Source organism: Gymnoscopelus braueri (genome assembly GCF_963280865.1).
Source record: "Gymnoscopelus braueri genome assembly, chromosome: 22".
In the NCBI taxonomy this organism is placed as follows: domain Eukaryota; kingdom Metazoa; phylum Chordata; class Actinopteri; order Myctophiformes; family Myctophidae; genus Gymnoscopelus; species Gymnoscopelus braueri.
In genome coordinates, this window is record NC_137624.1 from 39,680,928 (window position 1) to 39,701,809 (window position 20,882).

General features: G+C 40.9%; 1 protein-coding gene across 1 annotated transcript in view; it reads right to left on the bottom strand.

Moving 5' to 3' along the window:
• Positions 1-10,387: 10,387 nt before the first annotated feature.
• ntrk2b (neurotrophic tyrosine kinase, receptor, type 2b) overlaps positions 10,388-20,882 on the bottom strand; it is a gene marked incomplete at both ends in the record, with an annotated part of 33,255 nt that continues 22,760 nt past the window's right edge. Inside the window, 2 exons of the mRNA XM_080420351.1 lie at positions 10,388-10,573; positions 19,462-19,620. Of these exons, the coding sequence (XP_080276477.1) occupies positions 10,388-10,573; positions 19,462-19,620 (345 nt within the window). The remainder of the gene's footprint in view (positions 10,574-19,461; positions 19,621-20,882) is intronic.

Here is a 20,882-nt window from a genome sequence, read left to right on the forward strand (position 1 = left end):
ACAGACGCGTTCCGGGTCTTAATGGGTTAAGACGCAAGCAGACCGGGGCAAAAAAAAAAGAACACGTGCGTCTTTCTTTCTCGGCCGGATCCGCTTGCTTCTAATGCTGTGGTTCTCAAACCTTTTTCATGTCAAGGACCCCCTAAAATTGATATACATTTGGACCCCGCGGAACCCCCATCTGAAAATGTTTTGTGCCAGGGACCCCCCCCCCCCCCCCCCAGAAACACAGATTTGAGTAGCGAAATGTTCGCTTTAAAACCTATATAATCAAAGATTTGCACGATTTTTCTAAAATAGCAGATCTACAACGCGCTATGAGCTTGTACATCTGCTATTTTTGAATAGCCAAATCTCAAGTGGTTAAAATGATTGTGACGCTATGTTAATTAATTTCACTGGGGGTGACCACATGGTGCACCCCCCCCCAAGGACCACTGGTGGACCCCAGACCACTGGTTGAGAACCACTGCATTAGACCGCAAGCAGACCAAAGGCAAAAATAGAACATATGCGTATTTCTTTCTCGGCCGGATCCGCTTGCATCTTAATGCCCTCGTATGGCGTGTGACGTGACGTGCGTTTTCAAACGTTCATCGTTCTGCATCATAATCCATCTGGTGTCCATTGGCCTTAAAAGTGTGCAGTTGGCAACCAGGAAAGAGAGTATGAGCAAGGAAAAGAGATATAAATATAAATATATATGAAGATGATAATCAATTCCACATAACCTTTTTTTTTGTTTTAATTTTTGTTTTATTTTTTTGTTGCTTTATCAGGAAAGCATTACAGGTTTAACTTGTGGCAAGACTGTTGCTTATCCTGTGAAAATGCAAAAAAAAACAGGCTCTCCTTTATAAATACTCCACATTCAAACCTGAAGAGGGCGCTAAGTCTCCTCTGAAGAAGCTGCTGTGTGTATTTATGACTATTAATAAATAAAAAGTGCTTGGATGGTTTACCATAACTACTGCATGCGGTTATTTGCAGCGTGCATGACTTTTTAATGACCTTGTCATTAAAATGGAAAAAAATATCCCAAAGCTTTCTTCAACCTTCAACTTTTTTTGTTTTTTTAACGGTTATTTGAGACATAATAATTAAGTCTGGTAAATTGAGTATTATGAAATCTGAGATTTTTAGTCTATCCCTTTTTTTGTGTGTGTGTGTGTGTGTCTCTCTCTTTCCAGTCAAAAGAGAGGAGCTATTGGATTGTGCGGTTAGTGTAACAAATACGCTGCAATGTGTGTACGTCTCCCAGTTCCATATCTGTGACACTGCGGTCAACGGGAGCAGTAAAAAACAAGAAGAGCTGGCCCGTTCGTACTTCCTGGATGTCGATGTCGGTGATGAAATGCAGAAAAACACCTAATATAGTTTCAATTTTGTTTGCACAAGTACAGAAGACCTAGTATCTTTTATTTCTCCCATTTTACCCTTCTGTCATCCATTTTCTGATTATGGCTGATTTATTAGGCCTACTTTGGTGGTCAAACCAAAAATATCAGATCTAAGGGCTCACAGCGCGTCGCACCCTGACGTGTTGTGAGGTCATAGATCTGATATTTTTTCACCGTTATGTGAATCGAGCCTCAGTTTCCGACGTATTTCTTTAGACGACTTTTAATTTGCGTGTGGGCGAAGGGGAGCTTTGAGACTTGTCACATTGCAGATCTATTTTTTATTTTTCCTAATTTCTTTTCAAAGAGAAGGACTTTCTCTGGTTTCGATAGCACTTTCTATTTATTCGTTTATATTTTTAAAATTCTATCGAGCCTTGATTATGAATCATGCCACCTCCATGCCTATACTCTTACCCTCTTATGTAAAATACAATGAGATGTATATTGAATTAACGTTAACTTTCATAATGGGCAGACTTTGTTTTTTTTATGTAAATTTAGAATACTACAATAAAAACCGCACAGCTTTTGATGAAACCAACAGACCATCAAATCTTGCACTGTGTTTACTTTTGAGTCCTCAAGTCTTACGTATTTGTATTTATCTTTTGTCTTGGTTTGGCATCGTGGCAAATTGGATTTTTAGAGCCCTGATAAATTTTATTTATGAGCAATTAGTATTTATGTAGGTTAATGGAGGTTGAAAACGACAAATACTGTGGAACAACAATTTTAAACGTATTCAGCAAATGAACTCATCACTATGCACACTTCTATCATAAGTATCACACTTGGACTTATTAGCCCATTATGACCGGGGACGCATCTCTGAGTCATTTTTAGATTTCTTTGGCTATTTAAAAAATAGCAGATCTGCAAGCTCATAGCGTGGCACCACACTAAGAGCTTGTAGATCTGCTATTTTTTTTGAAAAATCGTGAAAATGTGTGCAAATCTTTGATTATATATATATATATATATATATTTTTTTTTTAAAGGGAATATTTTAACTCAAATCTTTGATTCTGGGGCATTCTACAAATGTCATCTAAATCCTAGCAGTCACTCATGTTGCTACAGTATATATATATGTCTGTGGTTCTCAAACATGTTTCATGTCAAGGACCCCCAAAATGATCTGTAATTGTCCACGGACCCCCCCCCATCTCAAAATATTTGGTTCCAGGGACCCCCAGAAGCAAATATTTGAGTAAAAAAAAAATGCACTCATTTTCAGGATTTTGTTTTCAAAAACAGCAGATCTACAAGCTCATAGCGCGGCACTCATGAGCTTGCATATCTGCTGTTTTTGAATAGCCAAAGCGATCTAAAAATGACACGGATGCGTTCCTTGTGTACAAAACACAGGCTGACCTGATTTATATCCTACAAGTGGACAACATTTATGATGGAGCTGCCAACCACAAATCTTGCAATATACCAGAGGTAGGCTACCATACTGTACCGACCAATTACATATGACCTTGTAGGCCTGACCTGTGTGCATGTAAAGGCATGATGAGTCATACTTAGTTGAGCACGGGTGTCGTGCAGCGAAAATAGACGGTGTACAAGCAAAGTATGGGCACTTTGGGCAGATTTCCTTGTTGCTATTAAGTTTGTTTGTGAACAAATTGTGCCTTTGGGATCCTTTCATGACATCCTGACGAGACAGAGATTTGGCGCATTTATAGTAGGATATGGAATAACAAGACAATACTACTTGGTCATTTATGGCCCAGCTCAGTGGCGTAGAGCAGGGGTAATGCAACTTTGATGATGGAGAGGGCCATTATATTTCCACACTCACTCCAGAGGGCCACATTGCATATACTGTCAGGCAGAAATCTCTTATCTGCGTGACTTTTTAGTAAATTAATACCGTACTTCGGCATTCTATGTCACACAAAAAGTAGCAAAAATAGCCGAAACGCGCCGCAGTGCAATGTGTTCTCAGAACACTGTTCTGAGCTTGTAGATCTGATATTTTTGCTACTTTTGAATTGGAATCCGGAAGATTTTTTTTGGAATCCTGAAAAGTAAGATTTTTATTTAATTTCAAATGCATTTAGTTATACTTTTTGATCTTAAATACAAATACATTGGATATAAAAAAGACAATACATTTTTTATACTAGTCATTAAGCTACTAATATAGTGAAGTATTTAAAGCGGGACATGTTTGGAATTGTAACAGCTGAAATCAATAATATACTAGTATTCCGATATTAACCTGCGGGCCGCATTAAGTGAAGGTGGGGGCCGCTTGTGGCCCCTCGGGCCTCTAGTTGCCCATGTATGAACCAGAGTGTCTGCCCTGAGAATGGGAGGTTTGTGGTTCGATCCCCGCCCGGGTCTTACCAAACACTCAATGGGACTCATTGCCTCCCTGCTTGGCACTTTTCAAGTTAAATCCCTGTGACATATTAGCATCATGTCCAGGGTGTGTGTCATGCTACAGAAACAGGGGTCTTGGCAAGGCCTACTACTACCTGTGGACAGATATGTTTTACAGAAATTGTGAATTAGAATGACAGGTATTTTGAATTCAAGCATATACTGCATACGCAAGCGTTATTGTAAGACATACCACCTTTATTAAATGCACAGTATTACAAGGAACATTTCCATTAACTTGGGATAAGCTACTCACATGATGCACAAAGCATAGAATTGGTTGATTAGAACTGACTGATATTAAAGCAGAAGGATTACATCTGCCTGGGAGGAGAGCACACACACACACACACACACACACACACACACACACACACACACACACACACACACACACACACACACACACACACACACACACACACACACACACACACGTTTATATACAGATATGTGTGCAGACAATACACACCATCTCAGACACATTTGCTCTCTCACACACACACACTCTCTTTGCGTTTTCGCACGGTGAGTAAAACGTGTAATCTGCACAGGGATGAAAACCGTAATCCATGATTACCGTATATTTACAAAATAATCCCCCCGCCCCCGCCAAAAAGAAAAAAACAGTCCCATCCCTTCTTGATTACATTCAAAATAATATACTATTCAGATGATGTGAAATCACAGTAATTCACCAGAAGGAGGAAAATAGGCTACAGTCAGTCAGAGGTGATCGGTATTGATCGTAAAGTGACCGTTAATCACTTAGTAAACTGGACATGAGTTGCCTCTATACCATTGGTTCTCAAAGCGGGGTCCGGGGACCCCCAGGGGTCCGTGGGGGGCGTTCCAGGGGGTCCCCAGCAAAAATGTTAATATAGCATCACAATAATTTGAACCACTTTAACCTTTTATACTTTGGCCATTCAAAAATAGCAGATATACAAGCTTGTAGATCTGCTATTTTTGAAAAATCATGAAAATTTGTGCAAACCTTTGACTATAAATATTTTTAAAGCGAACATTTGTAACTCAAATCTTTGCTTCTGTGGGGGGGTCCCTGGAACAAAATATTTTGAGATGGGGGTCCGCGGCCAAATACATTTGGGTTGTCCTTGACTTGAAAAAGTTTGAGAACCACTGCTCTGTGCGTTCATTTGCCCTCTACAGCAAACCTCTGTGCTAGAAATAGACATCTGCTATTTTGGGCAAATAGGGACGCTCGATTGGTCAATCACACAAACCCTATATCAAAAATAGCCAAAAAATACCAGATCTACAAGCCACCAGCTTGTAGATCTGCTATTTCCGCTTTTCTTTGAAGATTTCTGGAAATCTTTGACAAAGTTGGCCCATGTAAAGTGGTTACCCTCTGCTGGGACAGATATCCTTAACATTAAGTCACTCTATAGTTATCCTAAATCAGTGGTTCCTCAAAGTGGGGTCCAGGGACCCTCAGGGTTCCTTAAGGTTTTTACATGGACCCATACAGCAGTGGCTCTCAAACTTTTTCATGTCAAGGACCCCCAAATTGACTCTTATTAGCCCACAGACCCCCATTTGAAAATTATATGCGATGGACCCCCATGAGAGATTTTTTACTGCTCTAGTGGTGATTCTCAACCATTTCAATTTCCAGGACCCCCAGTTTGACATGCATTAGGCTACGGACCCCCATTTAATGGCATTTCTATATCTGGGACCGCAATTTATATTGTAAAATCAATGTTAATGTAACTCTGAGAGTGTACAAATGTACACTCTCTGAGTTACAGACCCATAAGGGTCCATTTGGTTCCTAACTATCCATCATTTAGCTGGGGACCCCCTGGAACTCCCTCAAGGACCCTACTTTGAGAACCAATGCCGTACAGGTCTGCAACTCTCAGAGTGTCCTAAACAGATTTAATCTTAAACAACCTCTATGGAACTTCCCCATCACAGTGGAGAGGAGAATGGAAATTATATATATATATATTTTTTTTAAAGTAGAGAAAACAACTTTCAAAGAAAGCCCTCTGCAGATCAAAATTTTAAGGAAATTTAAAAAAAAAGGATTGTATTCTCACAATTATTATGAACGAGCACAAATAAATTATACAGTTTTAGCACAAATAAATTAGTATTTACATAGATGGTACTGTATGTATTTGCACAGTGGCCCATAACACATTTTTTCTTTAATAGATGTCACACAGTTTTTTGACATGATACCTGTTTAAAACAGAATATACTATTGAACATAGCCTACTTTTCATATAGACAAATAGTAGAACTGTACAGAGTGTTAAGCGGCTTATAAACAGCAGATGTGACTATTGTACAAAAACTGGTCAATGCTGTAACCAAAGAATAACAATGACAGACATTTTCATGATGCAAATTGTGCAAGTCACATTAGTTAATATCATTATTAGAACTGAGAACTTTTGGGGTCTGATTCAAACTTAATAACATGATCTTCTATTAACCTCTATGTAAAGAAATTATGGCTAAGGTCCAGTGTTGATTTTGACAGCACATTTTGATTTAGTTTTAGTCATAGTCTTTTGAATAAAATTCCATTTAGTTTTAGTCATATTTTAGTCATCTGAATTTTTTTAGTTTTAGTCTAGTTTTAGTCGACTAAATATCATAAGATTATAGTCGACTAAATCTACAGTTGATTTAGTCGACTAAAATGTATTTAGGCGGTGCCTTGATGGCGTCGTAATGGCTGATTTTTTGCGCTCTGAAAATAGCAGATCTACAAGCTCACAACTGCGACGCGTTGTGAGCTTGTAGATCTGCTATTTTCAGAGTGCAACACCCGAGCGCAACCAAACATAAAATGACTTTTAGTTCTACTGGATCTCTTCTCCACTAGTCCCTCACTAACATTTCAGTCTAGTTTTTATTGTTGAAGAAATTGTCAACATATTTTTTGTCTTGGTTTTAGTCATCGTAAATTAGTTTTTATTTCGTTTTCGTCAGTGAAAAAAGGTAGTCGACAAAAAAAAAAGTCATAGTTTTAGTCGACGAAATCAACACTGCTACGGTCTTTTAGTTCTTTTTTTACAGAGGTGAAATACAGTATGTACAGTATCTGTGTTATACTGTAAGGTACTTGAACAACACATCACTCAATCCTCCAGTGTCAGTAAAAGTAGAAGTCATCACTTCCCAGAGTACAGCTGTTCATAGAGAGAAAGACTTCCCTACAAAACATCTGGAGGGCAATCAGACTTTACATACTTATTACCCATCCGTATTTATGCTCCGTCATACCACATTGAAATCAAATGGCAACTTCACTGACTTCACCGTATACAAAATGGACATATACCGCATGGACAATATGGAAATATTGAAAACGTCAACATCTTTAAATCAGTGCACAGTAAGCAGTATCAAATACCCTGTCAATTCCCCTTAACGTTATGACAAAAATAAAGACATCCTCAGTCCATCAAGTTCTCCTCCTCGTCTACAAACAGCAGTTTCATCATCACCCACAAACATGTGAAGATCGGTCTTTGTAGATGCACACAAAACTATGTCATTTTACAGATATATATGGGCCACAAGGAAGATTTGTTCAATGACATTGCTGGTGAATGCGTTAAAATAAAACAAACTGCACTTGCTCATCTGTCGACATGAACATAATAGCTTAACACCACCTGCTCATTATTCACTGTGCTTTAGGTTTATCAAGGTAAGACTTAAGACCGTGAAATGCATACCGTAGCTGACTACTGTAAAATCACGTTCAAAACAAGCATTATTATAAATGGAAATGAATAGCAAAAATGAGAGCGCAAAAAATATAATCCAATATTTACAAAGATTATATACCGATGACGTTACAAAAAAACTGCAAAATCAAGGTATGGTCATGGCATATACGATATGTCTTTTAAAAACTTTAAAGCATAGTTTGTACATTGAAATTGTTTACATTACATTTTTCTGTAGGCTATACATTATCTATTGATATAGCTATCTACATAACTAGATCAATAGATGGATTTAATATATACCCATATGGATAGACAGATATAATATATACTATATGTTTCATATATAACACATATTATATATTATATAGAGAATTATCAGTGTCATGCTTTTTATTTGAAATGAGAAGAAAAACTGTGACATTTTGCCGAGTCAGTCCATGAACTGAAGATGCAAGTCTGACTTGAGAACATAAAGCCAGAACATAGAGCTCCTCTGTAATGCATAAAAGTATTATTTATGTATGTCCCTGCTCCCCCCGCCCTCCCCACCTACTGTATGTGCGTATACTGTATATTGTCCAAGACAAAATTACTTGATTTGTACTTCCCCAGAAAGTATAACATTCAATAGTAATTCATTTTAATTGAAACTAATATGCCAGAATGTTGATCTAATCTGCAGTATTAAGGGAGATGACTCAAAACCCCATGAATTGTCGTTGCTACGTTTCACTATAATTTGAGTTCTTGAAACACATTTCCTTATATAGGACTCTGGGAGTATTATTAATCATTTTAAATAATGTTTAATAATGTACTATTTGGTTTGGGCTTTGTGAAATATACACCTCTGTAACATTATTATCAAATGGAGAGAAAACAAAAAAAGGGGGAATTGAAATTTAAGGCTTTCGTCAGATGATGAAACGGACAATATAATTATTTACAATAACATTTACAACCAGGTAGGCTACTGTACTCACACGATGTGTGTACACGCTCCTGTTCGCGCACACACACACACACACACACACACACACACATGCACACACGCGCACGCACGCGCACGCACGCACGCGCACGCACGCACGCACGCGCACGCACGCACGCACGCACACACACACACACACACACACACACACACACACACACACACACACACACACACACACACACAGTGCTGTCCCTTATCTCCCTCTACACCTCAGTGGTTCTCAACCTCTCAGGGTTCCTTGATGGGGGGCGGGTTCCAAATGGACCCTTAGTTACAGGTCCATTTGGTTCCATTTTGCACACTCTCAGAGTTAAGGGGGGGCCCTTGAAATAAAACGTTTGAGAACCACTGCTCCACCTCCATGCATGTGCAGAAACATTATGAGCATATATACTCAGCCCTCTGTCCTTCCACACGTACACACGGTCAGAATAACCCATAACCACGCCGAGTTTATGCTCCGTCGCGTGGCGGTGTCGCGCGACGGGAATAGCAAAACCTACGAGCTCACAACGCGTCGCGTCCGCGTTGTCACCCCATTCGGACGCTATCGATGCATTGAATGGGACATTATCACGTTTTATCAGACCATTGAATGGGCCAAGTAGGCGACATACTGACCTACCCGCCATTTATCAGACCATTCATTGGGTGTTATCAGGACATACTGACCTACTGACGGAGATGACTTAAAAAGTTCAGTTTCGGATTCGGACCATGACGGAGGCGCGCAGTCTTAACCCATTAATACCTGGAACGCATCTGTGTCACTTTTAGATTTCTTTAGGCTATTCAAAAATAGCAGATATACAAGCTCATAGCGCGGCACCGAGTGCCGCGCTATGAGCTTGTAGATCTGCTATTTTTGAAAAATCGAGGAAAAAAAATATGGGTTTTTTTTTCAAAGAATTGATAGGATTTAGAAGACATTTCTAGAATCTTCTCAGGTCTTAATGGGTTAAGCGAACTGGAGCCACGTGAGGGACCACCGAGCGAGCGAGTTGCCGTTGCGACGTTCGCTTGAGCCTACTCAGCGCCGTCCGAGTTATGTACCGATAGGCACAGAATGGTAAATCATGTTGTGGGCACTGCTCTGCCTCCGGGGAGGTCAGTATCTCCTGATTACGCCCAATGAATGGTCTGATAAATCGCGGGTAGGGTCAGTATGTCGCCTACTTCGCCCCATTCAATGGTCTGATAAAACCTGATAATGTCCAGTGGTGGAAAAAGTACTCAAATTCTTTACTTAAGTAAAAGTATCAATACTGCAACATAGAAATACTCTGTTGAAAGTAAAAGTCCAGAATTAAAAATGTACTTGAGTAAAAGTACAAAAGTATTGATATCAAAATGTACTTCAAGTACCAAAAGTAAAAGTACTAAAATGTTTGAAAATAGCAGATCTACAAGCTCACAACGCGTTGCATCGCGACGCGTTGTGAGCTTGTAGATCGGCTATTTTCAAATAGCCTAGGTTTAAAATAGGGCTGAAGTGGTTAATGTATGTTTTATAATGTAATAATTTAGTAAGTATTAACTAGTAAGTAACTAGTAACTAAAGTTTTCAAATAATTGTAGTGGAGTAAAAAGTACAATATTTGCCTCTGAGATGTAGTGGAGTAGAAGTAGAAGTATAGACAATTGGAAATACTCCAGTAAAGTAAAAGTACCTCAAAATTGTACTTAAGTACAGTACTTGAGTAAATGTACTTAGTTACTTTACACCACTGATAATGTCCCATTCAATGCGTTGATACCATTCGAAGGCGGTGGCGTTGTGAGCTTTGCAGGTTCGGCTATATTTCCGTCAACGCGCTGCACCGTCGGTTTTTCGCGACAAAGTATAAACTCGGGGGGGCTTCTTGGTCTCAGCCCAGTATGTCCAGGTAGACGGGCGAGGCCTTGGCCAGGCTCTGGAGCAGAGCGTAGATCTCCTTGATGCTCAGTCTCATGTAGGGCTCTCTCTGCCAGCAGCCCAGCATCAGGTCGTACACCTCCTTGGGACAGGCCCGGGGGCGCTGCAGCACGCGGCCCTGGGTGATGCACTCAATCACCTAGAGGAGGAGGAGGAAGAGAACAAGAAGAAGAAGAAGAAGAAGAAGAAGAAGAAGAAGAAGAAGAAGAAGAAGAAGAAGAAGAAAGATGCTTAATTTAGGACATACATGGGCAACAGGCGGCCCGGGGCCCACATTAGGCCCCCACCTTCACTTTAATGCGGCCCACAGGTTAAAGGTTTCATGACGTTCAGTTTTACCACACATTAAAAGTCTTTGTCATGGTCCTTCAAACGTGTATAAAAACGTTTTAACAAAAAATTCCACTCCATTGATCCATGGCAGGTGTTTTTCTCTCACATTTCTAAAGCCTTTTCAACTGCAATGAAAAAATGTATCTTTGCCTGCGGGTGTCGCTGTTGAGGGATTTTGCCTGTCAATCATCGCCTCTGCTCCCCCCCCCCCCCCCCCCCCCCCCAAAGGAAAGGATAGGGGAGGGGAGGGGCGAGGAGGAGAGTGGGCGGGATTAATGGCCTGTGACTTCACTGCCCAAGGGCCAAGCTCAGATTACTTTTCAGCCTAATTATTCAGAAAACCCCAGACCACAGAAAATCCACTGAATGTTCAAAGTTCTGATTTTTTGGGTGTAATTGAGGTCATACAACCCCCCAAAAAACATAAAAAATTAAAAAAAAAGTGAAAATGAATCATGTCATAGAACCTTTAATATCGGAATACTGATATATTATTGATTTCAGCTGTTTACAATTCCAAACATGCAAACATGACCCGCTTTAACTCTTTGACTGCCAGAGTATTTTCATAAAGTACTCCCCCAGTGCCAGCAATTTTCGTGTTTTTTTATTTTTATATTTTGAATTTTTCTCATGAAAATAATTTAAGGGCACATAATATAAAGACCCAGCACAAATCCGCCACTAGAGAGCAGCACATGACTGCTTGATCAGGTCGTTGGGTCTCTCTCACCCTTCTTGATAGATTAGACAGGGAAAAACATGAAAACGGATGTGACGTCCTCCCAGATTGTTTTGATCGCCAAAATTACGATGTGATACACGACGGCGATGACTGATCGTCACCCAGACCATAGATTATAGAAGAGAAACTGTCCGTTTGTCCGTCATACCGTGTGAAAGACCGTTTATTTACCTATTTTGGACGAAAATGACTGGGGAAAAGAATCAAAAACCGGAAACGGAATCCAGGTCATGAAACCGGATGCAGATGTCCGTGAAGTAAGTGGAACTCGAGAATAACATTGAATATTAAGCAGCATAGCGCAATCAGAGATTAAACAATGAACGTGCGTCCAGCGCGTCGAACGCGTCGACGGCCAACTGGACAAAGTAGCACTTGACGCGTTATCGCGTCGTCCGCAGTCAAAGAGTTAATTACTTCAGTCTATAATAGTAGCTTAATGATTAGTATTAAAATTCTATTGTTTTTTTAATGTCCAATGTATTTGTATTTAAGTTCATAAAGTTAACATAAGTATAACTAAATGCATTTGAAATTAAATACAAATCTAACTTTTCAGGATTCCAATTAAAAAATATCAAAAATAGCAGATCTACAAGCTGCGACGCGTTTTGAGCTTGTAGATCGGCTAATTTAGCTACTTTTGTGTGACATAGAATGACGAAAAAAGTACAATTACCGAGATAAGAGTTATCTGCCTGACAGTGTATGCAACAAGACATCCCAAGAAATATGGAGAAAAACTTAAACAATTAAATGATTGTACACAGACAGACAGACAGACAGACAGACAGACAGAAAGACAGACAGACAGAGTATTCTCTCCAGAATATGGACGCTCAGGTTCAAGTGCGGTTAAACAGTGGAGAGACCAGTGTGAAGACAGTCTGTTGGTTTGCAAAGTGAACTGAACTAACACAGTCCCAGCAGCACTGTCCTTCAGACAGTGGACCAAACCTTTTGGCATACAGACCTCTATTACCTAACTAACTCCCCTGAGTCTCTGTACTCTGTTCCCTTCTTTTTGGCAGCTATTACTGCAGGGTTTGGTTTGGTAGCTTTACACTGCTTTTCCTCTGATTCCGCACTTGTTTAAGTCGCCTGCTATAAATTGTAGTGCATATTTAGCACAAATCAGTGGTGGAAAGTAACTAAGTACATTTACTCAAGTACTGTACTTTAGTAAAATGTTTTGGTATGTGTACTTTACTTGAGTATGTCCAATTTCCAATACTTTTACTTCTACTCCACTGCATCTCGGATCCAAATATTGTACTTTTACTCACCTACATTTATTTGAAAACTTTAGTTACTAGTTAGTTCGGCCATTGGAAAATAGCAGATCTACAAGCATTGTGAGCTTGTAGATCTGCTATTTTCAAAAGATCTTTATCCATTTTATATTTGAAAACTTGTGAAATGGGACATTCTGCATAATGAGTACTCTCTACTTTTGGTACTTTAAGTACATTTTGATACCAATACTTTTGTACTTTTACCCAAGTACATTTTTAATTCCGGACTTTTACTTAGTTGTAACAGAGTATTATTACTTTTACTTAAGTAAAAAATGTGAGTACTTTTCCCACCACTGGCACAAATGCTAAGAATGTTATTTACAGTAGTAATGTTGTTTAGTTGCTAGGGTTGATATGTTTACCTGGTATCCTAGATTCTTCGGAGCACTAAATTGTTCTCTTTGCACTCTCCTTAAAGTAATACTAGGTAACGTTTTCAACAAAACTAAAGTTAAATTGTATATCTTTTGCGAGTGGCAAAAGTTTCACAACACCCACTCCGTGAATTTCACCCCCGGAAGCCTTTTATTTATATATTTTCTATTGAACGTGTACGGGGGGGACTTTCCCGGGAAAATGACGTTCCTGGCCAACGTCATGACGTCGTGGCCGACGTCCTCAGGAACTACCGCAACGGTTTCCTGTTTGGCCAGGAACTACCGCGCTATTAACAAAAAGGAACCTCACGCTGATTTTAAGATAATGTAGGATTGGAAGATCGAAAAAGAACAGAAAAAGAAAGCACAGCTCATGGTAACTAATGCTCCACTGGCTAAGAGAAACGATCCGTAGATAGTATAAAACAATTAAAAGATCGCTTTTTGAAACGCTTCCGGCTTCCGGTGAAAACGAATGGAATTCTGGGTAATCGAGGACTAGGGAAATTGTATGCAGTGACGGTAGTGACCAGCAGAGGTTGCTAAAAATCGTTATATGTGATTCTGCATTGTACAACTTTAAGTGACCATCTACACTGGGGCGTGTCGACCAGGGTTCATGCCTTTTACTCTCAAGTGCTTTTTACATTTGCACTTGTAAGTCGCTCTGGATTAAGAGCGTCTGCTAAATGTCTAAATCGTAAACATTTTTTAAATATTGGTGGCCTGGCAAAAGTATGCGTAAGAACCTCGTACAATCTGCTCCTTGAATCGTCAACATTCCCACAGCTGTGCAATAACAGTTCACAGCTGTGCAATAACAGGACGTTCCTTTAACCCATTGATACCTGGAACGCATCTATGTCACTTTAGATGTCTTTGGCTATTCAAAAATAGCAGATATACAAGCTCGTAGCGCGGCACCGAGTGCCGCGCTACGAGCTTGTAGATCTGCTATTTTTGAAAAATCTTGAAAAAACAAATTTTAGATTTTTTTTTCAAAAAACTGTTAGGATTTAGATTTTTTTTTAAAGAATCGCCTCAGGTCTTAATGGGTTAATATGGAGTATATTGTGTAAGTAATAATGGGAGCGGCAGAGCGGATCAGGAGGTACAGTCAGTGGCCGCTTGCAGGAATCGGAAAAAGGTTCCCGGTTTACTGAAGAGACCTTCAGTAAAGATGCTGAACCTGTAACTGCTCCCGTTGAGCAGGTTGGTGCCTTGCAACAACCTGGGGCGGCAGTGGCTCAGGGTGGCAGAGTGGCCGGTACAGCGGCCGGACGGAAGCCGTGAGGTTTCCAGTTCGATCCCGGGCTCCGCCCCCCAGAAGAGTTACCGCTGATGAGTCCTTGAGCAAGACGCTGAACCCCTAATTGGTTGGTGCCTTGCATGGTTTCCTCTAGCCTGGTAAACCCTCCCTCCGGAAATCTCATTTCCATTTGATTTCAGGAGTGAGTCTGGCCTGATCCGCCTTTCTGCAATATTGGCTGTGCTGGAGTTGGGCGGGAGTAATACCGTTGACTGACAACCCCTTCAGCCAATGATAATTTTTCCCCTTCAGCCAATCAGCAGTTAACCAGTCTAATGTGACGCAAGGGGACTTTTGAGACGATCCATGCCCAAAATGGGTTGCCTTATTCGGTTACATGGGTGTCACTGCCCGCCCCTACCGGTTCTCTACATTTTTATTTTTAAATAGGCTTTGTCATGATTAATTGACCACATATATGAAGTTAAACAACTAAATTCTATCCAAACAATATCTTATAAGTAAATTCCGTGCCTCAAAATAGAAGTTAGAGAGCTTTTTGAAGTAAAAAAATTGCGGAGAAAATAGCGCACAAGAAAAAGATGGCTGCCGTTCGTGTTTTGGCTCACTCGAACTCGCCACCTGATTGGCCAACGTAAGCTGTCAATCACAGAACAATGAGCGACGACGCTGATAGGCGCGGCCGTTTGGCATACACAGCCAATATTGCAGAGAGGCGGTTCATGCCAGACTCACTCCAGGAATCAAATAGAAATGAGATTTCCGGAGGGAGGGTTTACCAGGCTAGGTTTCCTCCGCCATCGGTGTGTGAATGTGTGTGTGAATGGGTGTGTGAATGGGTGTGTGAATGGGTGAATGTAATGCACAATCTATGTAAAGCGCTTTGATTAAAAGCGCTATATAAATTTACCATTTATTTACCATTTTGCATGGTTTCCACCTCAAATATCCTAATATAAAACAAACAATGACAGTATATACCATAAGGGGCATGGTTAAAAATAAATATGTGGATCCCTCATAGTATCCAATGTGGCTCTCGGACTTAAAGAGGTGGTGCCATGGTTGACTACTTGAAAAAGGTAAGAAAATCGAAAAATCTCTGGCAGTGGGCAAACGCAGCCAGAAATAAGTCTGGCAGTGAGAGAGTTAAGTACAGTACTTGAGCAAATTTACTTAGTTACTTTACACCAGTTAGTTACTTACTGTCCACCACACCGTTACTTTTCAGTAACACACTCTTTTATACGATGATGTAAGGGCAGTGTTTCTCAAAGTGGGGTCCAGGGACCCCCAGGGGTCCTTGGGAGGGTTCCAGGGGGTCCCCAGCAAAATTCTTCTCTTGAAAATGTGTGCAAATCTTTGAATGTATATATTTTTTAAAGCGAACATTTTTAACTCAAATATTTGCTTCTGGGGGATTCTACAAATGTCTTCTAAATCCCAACAGTTTTTTTTTAACTCATGTTGCTATAATCAGTGGTTCTCAAAGGGACCCCCAGAAGCAAAGATTTGCACACATTTTCAGGATTAAAAAAAAGAAAGCAGATCTACAGACTTGATAATCAGCAGTGCCCGGTTAAAGGGGAAATCCGCTGCGTCTTTATCACAATATGCCCAAATATGGAAATGTCGTAGTACTGACACAATTCTGATCATAGATTTAGCTCAACTAGACATTCAGGTTGAGTAACGTCATTAGCTATTCCATATAATGATGTCATCACGCAATGATATCACAACATCATTATGACATCAAATGTAATTGTCCTTTTAAATGTCGTTATTGTAGTTTCTAAACACAACACCATTCAGCAACTTCTGGAAATAAATTGCCCTGCCTTCTAACACCCTTTCTGTAAATTACTGATTCACAGTGGTGCTGGTGTGTGAAATGTTTCACTGGATGATGATACATCTGAAAGGACATCATAATTACAGCCCAGTTATTGTGGTAGTCGGACACAAGGTGTACTCATTTGAAGGATACAGTAACAAGAAGAACAACAGTGGTCAGATGGAAGTCCACATCTTTAACACAGTGTCTCTGCGCTGGAGGAAGTTGCCCCCATGGACAAATGGAAGAGGAGAAGGTCCCCCTGATGTTCCCTCCAGGCGCCGGGGCCACACAGCTGTACTTATAGCAGAGTGCGTGCGTCTACATCTGGGGAGGATATCCTTACTGCAACCTGCTCTATGGATTTGATGTTGACTCCCACAGATGGTTCAAGCCCGAGATTTCTGGAACCGTTCCAGAGGCGAGGTCCTACCACACAGCCTGTGTCTTGGAGAAGGTCATATATATCTATGGAGGATACATCAAACGGACTGGAACGACTAATGAGATGTACAAGTTGGACACCACCATAATGGTCTGGGCTTTAATTAACACCAGAGGAACTCCACTACCTAATTCACTATATCACTCTGCCACCATCATCGGGACAAAGATGTTTGTATTTGGGGGCCATGGGGACCAGGGGGTCTACTACAACATCGGAGTGTTTGACACAGAGACCAACAACTGGCTGAACACACCTCCTGCACAGCCTCTCCCAGAAGGACGCTGGGGTCATTCAGCCTTTGCCTACAATGGAGAGCTGTACATATATGGTGGCAGAAAAAGGAACGAGTACTTCAATGATGTGTGGAAATTCAACCCAGTGACCTTCACCTGGAATAAGGTTGAAGTCAAGGGAAACGGCCCTTCTCAGATGTATCGTATGTGCTGTTGCATGGTGGGAGATCGTATCATACTCTTTGGAGGCCAAGTCTATGATGGTCTGTACATCTTAGATTTAAGTCCAACACTGAAGACATTATGCAAGCTAGTAGTTATTCAGTACGGTGTGGAGCAGTCAGAACTCCCTCACAACATCAGGTGGGAACTGACAGCCATGACTAAAAACCACTAGAAAGGTTCACATGCTCAGTGGAGCGCACATCTCTGCCAGTACAATATTTGCCTCTGAGATGTAATGGAGTAGATTTAAAAGTACTGAAATTTGGAAATACTCCAGCAAAGTAAGAAATACCTCAAAATTGTACTTAAAGAGGTGGTGCCATGGTTTTGCACTTTTTCTGTTTTTCATGTGTCTATGAGGTTGATAGAACTTAATTAATCCCCCTGGTGGTGTTTTTATGGTGTTTTATGTCTTCTCTGACTATTTTGAGTTTCTACCTGGAGGCTGAAACCTTGAGGGTCAAACGTGCCAATAGAAAAACAGCCCTTTAGTGACATAGTAAAATGATACCCTCCCCCTCATTATCATAACACAACAGGTGTGGGCATGAGGAGGAGGAGGGACTAGGACAGGTGGGTTGTGCTAAGATGGTGGAGGAGGTGCTAAGGTGAGAACCAGGTATACTTAATGAACTGGAGGCGTGTCCACATAAAAACATAATTTTAACCATTTCTGTACACTTTTTTGAAAAACATCTTCCTCCTACTATAACCATAATACCTGATGATTATGTTTTAGGGGGGGGGGGGGGATCACTGAAAATCACGGCACCCCGTCTTTAATGTGACCATTCTGTCATATAACGTCAGTCATAGATGATGACATAATGACTCCAAATTTGGGCGAGGTTTCAGCCCAATCACTGCCTTCCATTAAATCATTAAATTGAAATAAAATAAAATAACATAATTTTATATAAAATGTGTGTGCAATATGATTAGCTTCGGACAGACAGACAGACAGACAGACACGCATGCACATACACGCACGCACGCACGCACGCACGCACGCACGCACGCACGCACGCACGCACGCACGCATAGATAGCCTCTTGCAGAACCACGCCATTAAAATAGCAAATAAACTTGTCTCTTTGCGTACATACTAGTCTCTTAGGTAAGTGAGACAATACTTGAGAGCGCGTGAGGCCAAGGCGAGTTCATCTCTTCCTGTCTGCATGAGCTGTGTTCAGTGTGTCGTCTGCCAAGATGAATAAACAACAAATGTTGCCGGAGACCTTCTTCTTCTTCTTCAGACGGGGTGAGGAAGATGAAAGAGCCAGCGACAACGTTGATAATGCAGAGACAGCAGACGGCAAAGACCAAATCGATGTCAGTGGTTGTAGTGTTCACTTCCCAAACCACCGAAACCCACAAAGTACGAAGGAATGGATCCGCGACGCAATTTTTACATGTATGTCAAAGGTGAGCCGTCCACGTTCGTGGAGAAGAGGATCAACTCCTTGAGGTTGCAAATGATGATGGCCTTAACACATTCCACACTAGAGTTTAATATCATAATGTACTCACGAGTGCCAGCGATTTATTGTTGTTTTTTTGTTTTTTTCACGTCGCCACAGACCTCGCTAAATACCTTAAGATCACGCGTTAAACTGTTTGTAGACACACATTGTAGCTGTGTAAGTGGCCCAGAGAAGACCGTTTCAATCGGCGATCGTCCATTTTTAAGTTGTCGCGGTTTATGTTAAACAGCGATCAGCGAGGAGAAAAAAAACTCGGAGATAATGGAGGATTAGGGGAAGATTTAGAGCAGGGGCACGTGGGAACAAAACATTCCGTTTCCGGGTGTGCTACAATGAAATGTGTCACTGCAAGGGAGGCCTACAATGAAATGTGAACCCCCCCAAAAAAAAAAAAAAAGACCACTTCGCGTAGATCTACGCGACTGGCACGCTGCGCAATTATTTAGGTTCGCGTAGATCTACGCGATTGGCACGCAATGTGTTAAAGGGATAGTTCACCCCCCAAAAAAAAGAATTCTATCGATTAGTCACCGCATGGAGACAGATATTTTTTTGTTTTTGTCGCATTCCTAAGCCAATAATTTGATGACCAGCGGACCGGTAGGCAGCGGTTCCGGTAGGAGACACAAAGGAGACTCTTTGTGTCTCCTACCGGAACCGCTGCCGGTCATCAAATTATTGTCTTAGGAATGAGACAAAAACAAAACAATATCCATGAATTCAAGTCTCCATGGGGTGACTAATTGATAGAAAAAAAGTCATACAGGCAAAACTAACCTCGTTGTTGGAGAGCTGGTACCAGGGCTGCTTTCCGTAGGTGAAGATCTCCCAGAGGACCACGCCCAGGCTCCAGACGTCGCTCTCGGTGGTGAAGCGTCGGTACATGATGCTCTCTGGGGGCATCCAGCGGATCGGCAGCATCGTGTGACCGCCCACCTTCAAGACACACACACACACACACACACACACACACACGCACGCACAGACACACACACACACACACACAGAGAGAGCAGAGCAGTGTGCGTCAGTAGAAAACAAAAACGAGCACTAGCTCTACTAGCTCTCTCAGTCTGTATATAATGCAGTTTGCCGGGTGCACGGCTCATGAAGATTCACTGCTTGATGTCGAAAACACGTCCGTGTTTTGCTGTGTATGTCCGTGCGCAAATGAATGAACCCATTAAGACCTGGAACACATCTGTGTCACTTTAGATTTCTTTGGGCTATTCAAAAAGAGCAGATATACAAGCTCATAGCGCGGCACCGAGTGCCGCGCTATGAGCTTGTAGATCTGCTATTTTTGAAAAATCTAGATTTATTTTTTTATTTATTTTTTTCAAAAAACTGTTAGGATTTAGAAAACATTTTTAAGAATCGCCTCAGGTCTTTATGGGTTTAAAGAACCAGAAGGACTTCAGAGTGCTGGCTATTGCTTTCTTACAGTGTGCATCAGTAAACTGAACCCACAAGGCCTGCTGCTGCTGGAGCCTGTCATATTTGTTGGTTTCTAGGATATCGTCGCTGGAAACCTCTCACGTCCAAAACTGTTACGCTTCAGAATACGTAGTTATTATTATTATAGTCACAAGCTGTGGTTAATACTTTTAATTGGTTTCATGTTCATAAAAACCCACAGACAGACTTAAACACTTTGACTTTAAACATTTTTCAAAAACAGCAGATCTACAAGCACACAGCGCGTCGCAATGCGACACGTTGTGAGCTTGTAGATTGGCTATTTTTGCCACCTTTGCGTGACACTGTAATATGATTCATTTACAAAAAAACATACAAGGTTTCTGTCCGACATTAATAATATGCCAGAGAGACCATAAAAACCAAAGACTGCTACGTTAGGATGGACAGTCGTTGTTGTTATGCAGTTTAATTTAGGGCAATTCTACTGTAGAAGGTTTAATCATGTCCTTGAGGCATATTATTGCAAATTAAACGAATGCCCTTACAAAACAGTAACTGATACCATATCACCGCTTTTGGGCAGAAACCATGTATGTCCAAAGCAGTTACTTTCAAGAAATGGAGAAAAAAAAAGAACCTGTGTTCTAATGGATCGTACAAAAAAATGTGTACAGTACTTAAGTAAATGTACTTAGTTTACTTTCCACCACTGCAAATGGGGGCATTGGTGGGATTCATTGAAAATGTTACGTTCCACGTAGGCTTGTCTGGGATTT